At 38.8% G+C, this 13880-nt stretch overlaps 1 protein-coding gene across 11 annotated transcripts in view; it reads right to left on the minus strand.

Annotated features, from left to right (window-relative positions):
- The window catches only part of MAP3K13 (mitogen-activated protein kinase kinase kinase 13), a 175986-nt gene that overhangs the window by 41650 nt on the left and 120456 nt on the right, over window positions 1-13880 (minus strand). For all 11 annotated transcript variants that reach the window (XM_045502695.1, XM_045502697.1, XM_045502694.1 and 8 more), the window contains 2 exons: window positions 8387-8946; window positions 861-1044 (listed from right to left, as the gene is read on the minus strand). In XM_045502695.1, coding sequence (XP_045358651.1) covers window positions 861-1044; window positions 8387-8861 — 659 coding nt within the window. In that variant the 5' untranslated portion in view covers window positions 8862-8946. The remainder of the gene's footprint in view (window positions 1-860; window positions 1045-8386; window positions 8947-13880) is intronic.

Here is a 13880-nt window from a genome sequence, read left to right on the forward strand (position 1 = left end):
TAGTTTCTAAACTTTCCTTCTACCTAAAGGCTAGCTTTCCTATTCTTCATCTTCCCTCCTGTAAAGTCACTCACCATTCATTTGTTGAAGGTAGGGCAGAATTTGGAGGCTGGGAAGACAGGGAACTCAAGAGAAAGGTACTGGCAGAAGAGATTACACATATTTAGAGCTCAGTACTGCTAAATTTGGGGGATTCAGCAAATTTACCTTTGTGCCTCCCCTTTTTACTAGTGGTTCCTGCTAATATTATGAAAATAACAGTCTGAACTAGAAAGATATATTCATACACTCTTGGAAATGACTACTTTCTGGAATGAGCATAGCATACAACTTACTATGCTTGAAAAGGGATCTAGCAAAACTTGAGGCAAGGAGAAATACTCCGAAGGTGCCTGTTATTACAAGTTAATATTTAATAAGGGAGGCTAATAGAAACTAATAAAAAATACCTGTCTGTTGCACAGGGACTAATTGTTCTGTGATCACTTCAGACATTAACTTTGTTTTCTTAAGTGAATTTTAAGATGTACAGGTTATCTTGAAGTGACTTCTGTCATCCCACTAATAAATGGGGTTGATTCATCAGATCTGACTGCTTCGCAAAAATCCACCTTCTCTCTCTCCGTCCCATGTACATCCTTTCTGAGAAGGGTGTACTCTGGCAAAAAGAGCTGCTAGATTGTAAGATCCTTAAACCCATGACTTTCATTGAATCGTTCTTTGGTATCCTCCCCAAACACCTAGCACAGTATTAAGTCTATAGAGTATTCTTAATATGTCTTTCCAAGCAGGAACTCATATGCAGATACTGGGGCAAAGAAAATCTCTCTATTTCTTTTTTAAAAAAAGCCTTGACCTACTTGAAAGCGATGATGTTAGGGTGCTTCAACTTCCTCAAATGCTTGATATCCGTCTCATTCTGTTCTCTCACTTTCTTGATGGCCACCTCCTCCGCTCGGAACTTGCCCAAGAAGACAGCTCCTTGGGCTCCACTACCCAGCCACTGCAGCTCTGAGATCTCCTCAAATGGCACTTCCCAAGTATCTAGGCACACAAGCGAGAAACAAACTTAGAGGGATCTCAGAATTTGCTCAGGGACCATTCTACAAGGCTGCTCCGGAGGTACCAACTTCAGCATCACCCAAAGTGATCTCTACACTTTGACTCCTACCTGGTAACTCACCAAAAGATATAACCTTTCTACAGGTCTTGGTACTACAGATCAGATGTTCTCACATATTAGTTTGTATCAGTTTTTAACCAATGGAATCATGCAGATCAGAGATCTCCAATAGACTCTCCTCCAAACGAAACATATTTTGATATTCCCATGGCCCCACCTCACTTCAAGCTTCCATGTTCGATCCACTTATTTGTCTCTATACCACTATCCCTACTCCATCACCCGTGGTAAGTGTTGTTTTATTCCTCTTTGAATTTCGAGTGCAGATGTTCAATTAATCCTTGCTGAATGAATTTTCAATGATACTCTCCCAAGGACCTAAGTATGCATAATATTTATATTAATATTTACCTTTTATTGAGTACTAGTGTAGTATAGAGCTTTACATCTCATGTGCCTATTCTTTCAACAATCTTATAAATCTGGCCTTATTACGGTTATTTGTAGATGAGAAAACAGAGACAAGGAGATTAAGAACTTACCCAAGGTCATAGAGCTGGTAAGTGGCAGAACTTGGCCCAGAACTCAAAAATTGGCTGATTCCAGGGACAGTGCTTTTTCCACTGTACCACATTGCCTCTCATTAAGTAACTAAGAGGGTCATTAGCCATGATAGATTTACTCATATAGATGCACTATTTTCAAGTTTCTCTCTTTCTTAGATTTCGATTTTTTTGCACCAAAAAAGCAACAGGGGTCATTTCTAAGTGGCAACATTATTGATGATTCATATTATGTTCTTTATCCTTTTCTGTATTAGTTTTTTTTTTTTTTTACCACGAGCCTGTAATCCTTTTATAGTGAATAAAATGCTATTTTAAATAAGGCACCTCAAAAATTCAATCAATATGTGCTTTAATCTCATGGAACTTAAAAAGAAGAATATGATCCATTGATGCTTCTCCTTGCCCCACTTTTTATCAGTGCATTGTCACTACACTGCTAAGAAATAAACATCAAAGTACCCGAAGTCCCATGGAGTGAGGAGAGGATGATGACAATGTCAAAGGTTATGGGAGATTTTCATTAGATCACCAATCACTAAAAGGTCACTGTTGGCAGAACACTGAACGAGGTAGTGTTGAGTCAGCTTTGAAGATATTCTGGTCTTGAAAGCAAATCAACTCATATCTACTATGGTGATGAAGCAGCAGAAAGAAGTCATCAGTACCTAGAAGGGAAATATATTTCCTTCTTCTCTAACTTTCTCAACCTTAAGAGAAAAGAAATTCTGTAAATTCTTAATAAGATGTGGCTTCTCATTACAGCGGTCAAAACATGACCTTCCGTATATGATTACATAGAGCTCAACAAATAAAAGGGAGGGTGGTTGATAGCATAGGTATTTAACCCATTTTTCTGCTATGAGCAGATTGAAGGTTTCTGCTCTATTGAAGTTAGATGGATGTTATCTAAAAACAAATTTCTCTAAAACAGAAATAGCTCACAATTATGAAGTCACCACACAAACAAATGATACCAAGTAAGATGTGAAGGGAAAGAGTAACTTAAAGCCTTGACTGCTTCGAGTATCTTGCTGGCTTCGAATGACTGACAGGAGTTAAGTGTCTCACACGGTCTCACTTCCATCCCCAAGGGCTTATCTGTGCAGCACACACAGGACCCGGATATTGATGGCATACTGTCGGAGGGGTTTAGTGGTTAGGGGTCCAGTGAAGAACTAAACACAGTGTCATTTTGGCCATTCAGGGGCTCAATAAAGTACTCTTACTGGATTCTGGGACAAGAACATACGGGGCAATATTTTTCTGAGAAACTTCATAAATGCCCGTTATCCTAATTTTTAATAACTACTAAAATTAGATATCTTTGGGTGTTTTCCCCCTATTTACTCAATTTTTATTTACTGTTAAATGCTAGAAACACTAGAAAATATTAGAAAAAACAACAAAAGAAAGTATTTTATCTGCAATCCCATCCTGTATTCAGTTTTCATCTAACCTTCTGATCTTTGCTTGTATGGATATAGCTGTGTAAAAGTTGTATGTGACATACAACCTTTTCTACTTTTTTCATGTATTATTTCCCATGTATTTACAGGTTTTATTATAGGCTTTAATAGTTGCTTATTGTACCCTTTTACCTTTTCTTTTTCCATCTTTTTGTTTGCTGATTTAAATTGGATACTTTTTTCTTTCTTTATATTATTTCCTCAAAATCAGTCCTTAGGTTAAAGAGTGTAGTTTCCTGGCTCTTCGTATACCATTCAAAACTGCCATTCAACAGGATTTCGCTAGTTTTTGCTGACAGTATTAATGTATGAGTGTGTCCCTTTTACTTTAACTTTGCTAGCAGTGAATATTGTCAATAGTCTTTTTGGTTCTAATTTATTTAGGTGTAAAGTAGTGTTTTATAAGTTCGCACTACTTTGATTGCCAGTCATATAGAATATTTTCTCCACATCTGTTTAACACTCACATCTGCTGTGCATGAATGGTCATTTTTATCTGTTGTGCATTTATCTGTTGGGGTCTTATAGTTCTCTAAACTGGAAGGAGTTTTCTATTTCTTCGATACATATGAAAAGAATATTTTTAAAAAGACTTTTTCTTTGTATTTTACTATTTTTTGAATGAAATATTTTCATAGATGCATGTCATTTCCTTTGAAATTTCTTCTACTGCCCAATCAATCTTCTAAGAGTGATCTATAGTTGATTTTATTTTAAGTTTAACCTTTACATCCATCTGGAGTTTATTTTGGTGTATGGAGTGAGGACCAAGGCAAGTTCATTTTTTTCATATTGTTATTTAATGATTCCAAACCAATTTGTTAAATAATTCTTTCTTTTCATACCATTTTATACTGTTTATATTATAATTTATTATATTTTTAGTGTATATATATTTTTAAGCAATCTCTATGCCCAACGTGGGGCTCAAACTCATGACCCCTAGATGAAGAGTTGCATGCTCTACCGACTGAACCAGCTAGGCACCCCTATGATTTATTATATTCTTATTTTTTTTTATTAAAAAAAATCTTTTTTAATGTTTTTATTCTTGAGAAAGAGAGAGAGACAGAGCATGAGTTGGGGAGGGGCAGAGAGAGAGGGAGAAACAGAATCCGAGGCAGACGCCAGGCTCCGAGCCGTCAACACAGAGCCCGATGCAGGGCTTGAACCCACAAACTGCAAAATCATGACCTGAGCTGAAGTTGGACGCTTCACCGACTGAGCCACCCAGGCACCCCTAGTATATTTTTAAATAAATAATTCCTATTATTTATTATTTTTATAAAATGAGAAATAAATTAAAATACAAATGATAAATACATTTGACACTCAAATACCAAAAAGGTTGATGATTCAATACTAAAGGATAAAATTTTCCTCTACTAACAGTAGCTCATGCCTGTGTTACTCAGCTATGTTTAGCCAATTCTCAATTATCCATGCAAAAATAGAGGGGACCACACTGGAAATTCAGGAATCTTCATATACTTCAACCACCTTCCCATCAGTCTTTTTACTGGACATAAGTATCAGAAGTAAAAGTGATTGATGTGGTTTAGTCCTCTTGTCCCATCCCAATGTCCCTGTCAATATCTAGCTGGCAGCCAATGAATAGGAAAATGATAGAAAAAAGAATATTAATAATGAGGATGTGCAAAATTGGAGGCTCCCGATAGTTGATGAGCGACCGACCTGGCTGTGTTCGGTTCAGGATTAGTCCCAGACTTTCTACTGCTTTTATATCTGTTCATTGGTACTCTTCCCCAGCTTTTATCTTATGATTCATCACTATGACTACTATTTTAATTCCAATATCCACTGTGATCCGTAACCACATGCCCCGCCCCCTTAAGGCATAAGTTCTCCTTAGTTTGTATTCAGACTTGACTATGACAATACTTGCTATAAGACTGGGAACTATTTGGCAGTAAAAGATTTCAATTACACACGCTACCTTACTTGGACTTCACTACCAAATACTAAATGGGAGATGAAGATGTCATTAAAATTTTTGAAAAATCAAGTGAAATTTCCTTGTAAGTATACCAAATGCAGAGACACATCTGTTCTGTGGGCTATCCTCTGGTTGACTGTAATCCAGGATTAAAGATTAGCTCCCTGATCCCAGAGCTGACAAGGAAAAAAACTACACCTAGTTTCTGGCTAGTGAATCTCTTTCATGGCCCCCAGTAACACCAGCCTGCAGTGGGGTATCCTGTCATCTGCTGAGGAGTTAGGCAGCTATAAGCTGCCTTGTAAGCTTAAGCTGACCAGGCCGGTTTCTTATTTACTCTTGAAATAAGCCTTTCTGAAAGTCACATAATCAATTGGAAGACAATTAAATACAAGTTTACAGGATAATTCAAAAGTTTGTAAAGCTCCTGTTGACAGACACATAAGATGTATCTGTTGCTCCTCTTTATGAGCCTGAACCTACATTTGGGTCCTGAGACCTCCAAATTACCACCAAAATAATTATTAGACTGGACAAGTTAAGACCCTAAAAACCAAATGCAGTTCATCACATAAGCAGATATTAGTAGGTTTTATGTCTAAGTAGAGAAGAAGGAACTTTTAAAGAAGTAATAAATTGAGGGCGGTTATCTCTGGGTTGTGGGATGACAAGTGATTTTTATTTTCTTCTTTGTGTTTATCTTTATTCCCAAGTTTTAAAATAATAATACTGTTTAACATAGAAACCCCTAAAGTTTGTGTGACAAGGGACAGCTTTTTAACTTCCTTGAAGGCTTAAGACCATAGCGGGGGGAAAGAAAGGTGGAATGTGCAGGGTGAATGGGATGGAGGATGTATGAAAGACAGAGAGAGAGAGGCAGACAGACACATCCTGGGGACTGACAAAGAATTACTGCATGGAGCAGGAATGGATATTGTGATTGACAAATCCTGGAAAGCACACCTGGGATCGATAGATTTGCCGACAAATCCCGATACACTTATGGGAAAGGGGTATAGAAGGAGAGGCTGGTATTGGTTAAGAGAAAGTATTTCAGAAATATGAGAAAATGAGAAAAGAAAAAAATGAGAAAAGTGGTGACTGATGTCAACTGGCTGTTGTGGAAAAGCCAGCAACAGTCTCGACTGAAAGAGATGAACATGTTTTTAAGAGAGTCACAGAGTCCAACATGCAGTTATAAAATAAATAAAACAGTCTCATTTCTGATCTATATTTCCGGTCCTTTCCAAAATGTCTTGATGAGAGAACTGTTAACCAAATCATTTACATGAGGCTACCAAGATACCTATCAAAAGCCTTAAAAAGCCACAAACCCTCTTAACCCAACCACTCCCTCTTCTAAGAACTTATCCTAAGGAAACCAAAGACATGATAAAAATAATCACAGACATAATCAAAGATATGTGTGAAAGTTTAATAATAAACAGATGTTCCTTGCAGTGTAGCTTATGATCACTAAAAACAGCAAACTGCCAAGCGATTGAGGATTGCTTAAATAAATCTTAGCACATTCACGCAATTTAATATAATGCAAGCATTAAAAATGCTGAGGAAGTATGTTTCATGATATGGGAAATGTTCACAATGTGAAGTGAAAAAGCGTAACTAGTTTAACTCTGTATCTATTAAAGCACACAAACACACACACAATAAGACTAATATATATACCAAAAACATTAATAGTGGAAACTAGGGATCACAGATAAAGTTTTACTTTTTGGGGGAAACTTACCTGTAAGTTACCAATCTTTCTACATATATTACTTTTGATACCAGGAAGAAAAAAATTCTTTTAAGGAATATAAATGGAGTTATAAAGAACACTAGGGCCATGTGTTCTCTCCAGATGCATAATGCTTGAATCGGTATATATGAATATGTAAATTACACAATGGTGAGAGTTAATTTACTTTTCCAAAAGCTGTGAGATCTAGACATAATAATGCTTCTCAAGATTGGTTAGATACTTGTTCTTTCCTCACAATGTGAGCTTTCTGTGACCTGGCTGTAAGAAAATGATTCCTTTTGGGGAGCCTGGGTGGCTCAGTCAGTTGGGCGACTGACTTCAGCTCAAGTCATGATCTCACAGTCTGTTCTGTGGGTTCGAGCCCTGCGTCAGGCTCTGTGTTGACAGCTCAGAGCCTGGAACCTGCTTCAGATTCTGTGTCTCCGTCTCTCTCTTCTCCTCCCCCCCTTGTGTTCTATCAAAAATAAACATTTAAAAAAAATAATTAAAAAAAAAGAAAATGATTCCTTTTTACTACAACCTACGATAGGGCAGCAATTTTCAGGCACAGAACCATGTGGCTTCTGTCTGGCTTAGAATCAACCCAGTGGCCATCAGACTTTTTGACTGAATAAATTTTCAATAAAAAATTTTCCATAGGCTTCACGCCCAGCGCGGAACCCAACGTGGTGCTAGAACTCACGACCCTGAGATCATGAGTGGGACGCCTATCCGACTGAGCCACCCAGGTAACCCCTCAACAAAAAATTTTTAAACATGCATTCACTATGTGATTTATTTATAAATTATGTATCTGTACAGCTTTATTCAAATACCAAATATATATGAAAACATGCATGAAAATAGAAATTTAAAATGATGATAGGAGGAACAGGAGCTCTAACATCTTCTTCCTCATAACACTGTGGATTGTCTTTCTGTACCTTACTTGACACCACTTGACTGGACAGCTGCAAAAGATGGGCTTCGAAAAAAAGACCAACCAAATGTGAGTCTGCTCCAGTCAGACAGTTTATAGGAGATTGGTATGGGGTATTCATCTGATACTAGTTTTCTTTTTAATTTATTTTTTTAATTTATATCAAAGTTAGCTAGCATATAGTGAAACAATGATTTCAGGAGTAGATTCCTTAATGTCCCTTACCCATTTGGCCCATCCGCCCTCCCACTACCCCTCCAGTATAACCCTCTGTTTGTTCTCTATATTTAAGAGTCTCTTATGTTTTGTCTTCCTCTCTGTTTTTATATTATTTTTGCTTCCCTTCCCTTATGTTCATCTGTTGTGTATCTTAAAGTCCTCATATGAGTGAAGTCGTATGATATTTGTCTTTCTCTGACTGACTAATTTTGCTTAGCATAATACCCTGTAATTCCATCTACATAGTTGCAAATGGCAAGATTTCATTCTTTTTGATTGGCACCAGTTTTTTAAATCAAAGGTTGTCCAGTGAATGGTGGTGGTATGTTTATACAGGAAATGTTTCCCAAATCCACGCTCTAACTTACCTTGCTGCTGCAATTTGTAATCAGTGGAATATGCCTTGCCAATGATATTCCATACAGGCCTCAAGCATCCAAATAGTCCTTCCAGAAACCCACCACTGCCACTACCCGACCTGCTGAACTGAATCTTGATGTCTTCGGTTCCACTTGTGCTCTCTCTGTCTGTGGTGTTGCTGTTCCCCTGAGACACGGCCATTTCCGATTCATCTTGTTCCCTTAGTTGAAGAACGCTGTTCTCAAACTGGTCCCTGGAATCTTCGCTCACACTCGTCAACACTGTTGTGGTGATGGGGCTGTTCATGTTCTCGGTTAGCTCTGCGTGTACTCCCCCCTTTTCCTGCGGGTCCTTAAGGAGCTTGGGTGAAGGGTGGCTCCCCGTAGGTGTGAGCTCATCTTGTAGTCCATTGAAGGTTCTGTTTTCACTCAAGGGTAAGTGTGGGGAAGAGGAGCAGCTCAGGTGCTCCTGAGGGTTGGCCATCGTGCCATGAGTGTGCCCAGGATCCTGAGGTGACACTCAGAGGATTAGGAGGACAGAGTTCTGATGCAAGAGAGGGCTCCAAAACCTGGGAAAACAGGAGGAGGACATGAGTTCACCCTTCCTTTCGTCACCCACACTACTACACCTCTGTTTTTAATAACAAGAATATTGAAACAATGGGGATTGGTTAAATAAATACATCCACATGATGGAATACTGTGCAGCAATTAAAAATGATGCTGTAGAAGAGTATTTACTAACCTGAGAAAACGTTCAAGACATGTTAATATAAAAAACAGGTGAGAACAATATGTACAACATAAACCCTTACATTTTTTAAAAATTCGTATTTATATTCCAGTTAGTTAACATACAGCATAATAGTAGTTTCAGGTGATATAATATGGTGATTCAACACTTCCATACATCACCTGGTGCTCATCACAAGTGCACTCAATCCCCATCATCTGTTTAAACCATCCCCCAACTTTTATTTGAAAAGACACATAAACACATATTTGTATGTGTGTAAGAAAAAAGACTGGAGGAATATACTCCAAGAATTAACTATTGTTAACTACTAACTTTTGTTAATTCTAGGTGGTTAGATTTGGGAGAGGCTTATGTCGTTGTGTTTCTCAGAATATTCCAAGCATTCTGCATTAACGTGTTGCTATAAAGTGAATGTTTGTGTCCCCCTCCTCCAAAATCCGTATGTTGAAACCCAATCCCCAATGTGATAGTATTTGGAAGTGAGGTCTTTGGGATGTAATGATTAGGTCAGAAAGGTGGAGCCCTCAGAGGATTAGTGCCCTTATAACAGAGATCCCGGAGTGAGGTATCTGGGTTGCTCAGTTGGTTGACTGTCTGACTCTTGATTTCAGCTCAGGTCATGATCCCAGGGTTGTGGGATTGAGCCTGCTTAAAATTCTCTCTCTCTCCTCATTCTCTCTTGCTCAAAAAAAAAAAAAAAAAATACTGGAGAGCTCCCTGTATTTCCTCTTCTGCCGTGTGAGGACACAGTGAGAAAACAGCTGTCTCTGAACCAGGAAGGAGGCGCTTACCAGACATATAGAACATGCCAGTGGCTTGATCTTGGATTTCGTAGCCTCTAGAACTGTGAGAAATACATATTTGTTCTTTGAACCACCTGGTCTATGGTATTTTTGTTATAGCAGCCTAAACAGACTAAGACATATATATTAGGTTTATAATCAGAAAAAAAAATTTCCCTTCCCAAACAGAAATTAAATATCTTGATACACACACTTTTATTAAAAACTATATCCTGCTCATTTTTTTCCTAATTTCTTTAGTGTTTTATCTATTGGGGCATTGTTTTACTTTCTAAAGTATTCATTAAGTCATTTAGATAAATGTCTTTTGTATGTGCCAAGATAAATTCCTAAGATATAAAATTTGTTTTTACTGTACTAAACCAATTCTGGGGCACAGACTAAGCCCCAGTGTTTTAAACTTATTAATTGCTTCTGATATGTCCATTAGCACCAATTTTTCAGGGAAACCCAACCTCTGAAAAGAAAGACATGGGATTGTTCCAGATTGTCCAGATCATGCAAATTCAATCTTAAATTTATTCAATGTATGTCTATTATCAGAAATTTACTTTCTTTACAAATCCCTATATAATAGTTATTCCTTTCTTCCTTCACTCTGTATTAAACATCTAGAATACATTAGAAGTCAGGGTATGAAGATAATCTCACTTTACAGAGGAAGCAAGAAACAGACCAACAATGACTGACAGCATAGTGCTTATAATGAATCAACCACGTGCTCTAGGGGCACAGAATAGGGAGGGATACTTTCAGAGCTAGCTACCCAAAGGTGGTAACTATTGATCAGTGTTGGAAGTATAGAACCTCATCAGGCATGCAGGAGAGGGGTGAGTGAGAGAAGACGGAGAGGGTGCCACAGGTGTGGGGAAAGTATGAACGAAGGCATGGAGGCATGAAAGACTATGGAGTATATGAGAAATCAAAGTGGATGGAATGCAGGTTATATGTATACATAGAAAGATAAGAATGGAGAGAAAGTCAGGGTCTATGTTATAAGGAGCTTTGTATGCTAGGCTAAAAGACTTGGATTTTATGCTGAAGGTGATGGGGACTCAATAGTATCCTATATTAAGTTTTGTGGATAAAAAGAAATTATCCCTATTTTATTAATTTCTCATCTGCATTACGGAGACCCAAAATTTTTAAAGTTTTTTATTTATTCATTAGGGGGGAGGGGCAAAGAGAGGGGGGAGAAAGAGAATCTCAAGCAGGCTCCCAACTGTCAGCGCAGAGCCTGATGCAGGGCTTGATTCCACAAACTCTGAGATCATGACCTAGGCTGAAATCAAGAGTCGGACACTTAACCGACTTAGCCACCCAGGCACCCCTCTGAGACCCAAATTTTAAGCCTTGTTTTCATTGCCTATGAGGAGCTTGTGTGAATGAACCAATGAAAATACCATATCCTTTGAAGTCTCATTCATTCATTTAAACATGTATTGAGCTCCTATCACATGCTATACAGTGTGTTAGGCATTAATGAATGGTACATATGTTTCTACTCTATAGGAACTTAAAATCTAGAGGGAAAGACCAAATGACGAGAAAAGCCATATGGTTAGATATATAGTACAAAGACATGAACAAGGTGCTATGAGGGCTCAGGAAAATAAACATCAAATATGTCTAGAGATGTCATAGAGGAAATGCTGTTTGGGTTGGAGGGTAAACCAAGTAAAAGTGAGACCTGACATTCCAGGAAGTCAAAGTTGGGTGTCCAACTTTGGCTCAGGTCATGATCTCATGGTTTGTAAGTTTGAGCCCCACATCGGGCTTTCTGCTCTCAGCAAAGAGCCCTCTTCGATTCCTGTCTCTCTCTCTCTGCCTTTCCCCTGTTTGTGTGCTCATGCTCTCTCTCTAAAAAATAAATAAATGTTAAAAAAAAAATAAAAAAGAGGTAGGACTTGAGATGAATCTTTAAAAAGAGGATGATTTGAGATCCATAGAAGAAAGGAAGTCAGGTTGGCTAAGGGAATTAGCAGAGGCAAGCAGAAACCACCAGGGCATGTGTGAGAAGTTTGGTAACTCAGAAATAATGGAATAGCCAGCTAATGTTGGGGAGCAGTTAAGGTAATGCCTTTCCTTCATATATGGGTTCTGAAAGTTCATAAAATGATGCAGATGATTTTTCCTTTAAATAAATCAGAGAGATGAGGTTGGGTTGGATGAGGTTAGCTTAGAGGTGGACTTAAATTCTAGGGAATGGAGAAATTTGGGAGCTAGGAAGCTGCCTGGGACTATAAGGTTGGGGGGAAAAAGAAATAAAAAGAAAAGCTGAAGCCCTCTGTTACAGCAATAGCTGTTTGCGGAATTGACCCTCATTCCCGTCACCCTATCCTCCCCACCCCATTCCTTTTGTGCTGATCTCTCAGCTTTCACATTACTGATCCCTTCGTTTTGTTTTCCTGCTGATTTCTTGCCACAACCTTGAGCTCTCTTGACTTTGCCCTCTCTTACCTTGTTCTGATTGAGGTCTTTTAAGACTGCTGACTCGATACTATCTGCCCTGGCCACTGCCTCAGCAGTTACTTCCAGTCTACCTTTGCCAGTTGGGACTCATGGTTATGCTATACAGCACAGGGTGTACATCGTGCTTTTGGCTCACATCAGACTTGAGGGTAATGCAAATACCCAAATGAATATGTGAATTTCAGCCAAACACCTATTTGTGCAATTTGTTCTTTGAATCAGACTATAGAACTTTATGTTAATTCCTGGTGAATTTCCATTTTTGTCAGTTTGTATTCTGAGTTTCTCCCTAATGACACCACATTGTAATGAGCTCATGCACTAAAAGTTAGAAAAACATGTTTGTTTTGTAACCTTTTCCTACTTCTAAGAGGTTAAGGGTGCACATGAAGCAGACTAGTCCCCCCTGGCACTGGGAATGAGTCTAAGGAAGAGAACTTCAGCATGCTCGTCACACTTGGTTTGATTTTTTTTTTTTTTGAAGTTTATTTATTTTGAGAGAGAGAGAGAGAGAGAGCACATCAGGGCAGGGGCAAAGAGAGAGGGAGAGAGAGTCCAGGCAGGGTACATGCTGTCAATGCAGAGCCTGATGCAGGGCTCAAACACACCAACTGTGAGATCATGACCTGAGTAGAAACCAAGAGTCAGACACGTAAATGACTGGGCCACCCAGGTGCCCCTTGGTTGGACATTTATCAAGGAATGCCTAGCAAGGAATATGGTCCAAACAACTTGCTTTACCTATGAGAATAACATGTTCAAATTCAAATTCCTATGATATTGCTGACTTGCTCAATGCAACAGCTAATCAGTGGCAGAGCTGGAAATGAATTCTCCTTCCTCATCCTACAGTCTTTCCCTAGTCTGGTTGTTTGTTTATTCAGACAGAGAGATACAAATAGCCGTGGTATCATGATCATTGATGACAAAAACAATAGTAATTCTCACTGTTATTTTAGATGCACTAAAGATACTCTCAAGAAAGCACAAGTATCCACCTAGAGGGATGACTGTACCAGTCAACAGAGCCGCGACAGGCCATCCAGCTACTGGCAACTCAGCAGTGCTCTGGGAGGGGGCACAAGCAAGGGGAACCTCAAGGCGTGTATAAAGATGTGTACAGTCCAAGAGGCTTCCCTCTGCTCACCAAGAATATCAGGTCCAATCTCAACCAACAAAGGCAGAGAAATGGAGAGGCACAAGAACAAAGGGAAAGAAATCATCCCGTGACTGTCTTAAAATATGATCAGAGCTGACTACGTTTAAGAAGAGTGTAGGAGGATAAAGATAGCTAAATTTTACCTGTGTGTATGTGAACACACCCACACACTGCCACTGCACAGTGAAGAAGCTGGTAAGTGCAAACAGGCAACACAGGCAGCCCCACTCTAACTGCTCCTTTGCCATCTCAGTGCCTCTCTCCCCGTCCAGATTTGGCTCAGGCACCCTCATGGCAACTGTTTGGATCTTT

Source organism: Leopardus geoffroyi, chromosome C2 (genome assembly GCF_018350155.1).
Source record: "Leopardus geoffroyi isolate Oge1 chromosome C2, O.geoffroyi_Oge1_pat1.0, whole genome shotgun sequence".
In the NCBI taxonomy this organism is placed as follows: domain Eukaryota; kingdom Metazoa; phylum Chordata; class Mammalia; order Carnivora; family Felidae; genus Leopardus; species Leopardus geoffroyi.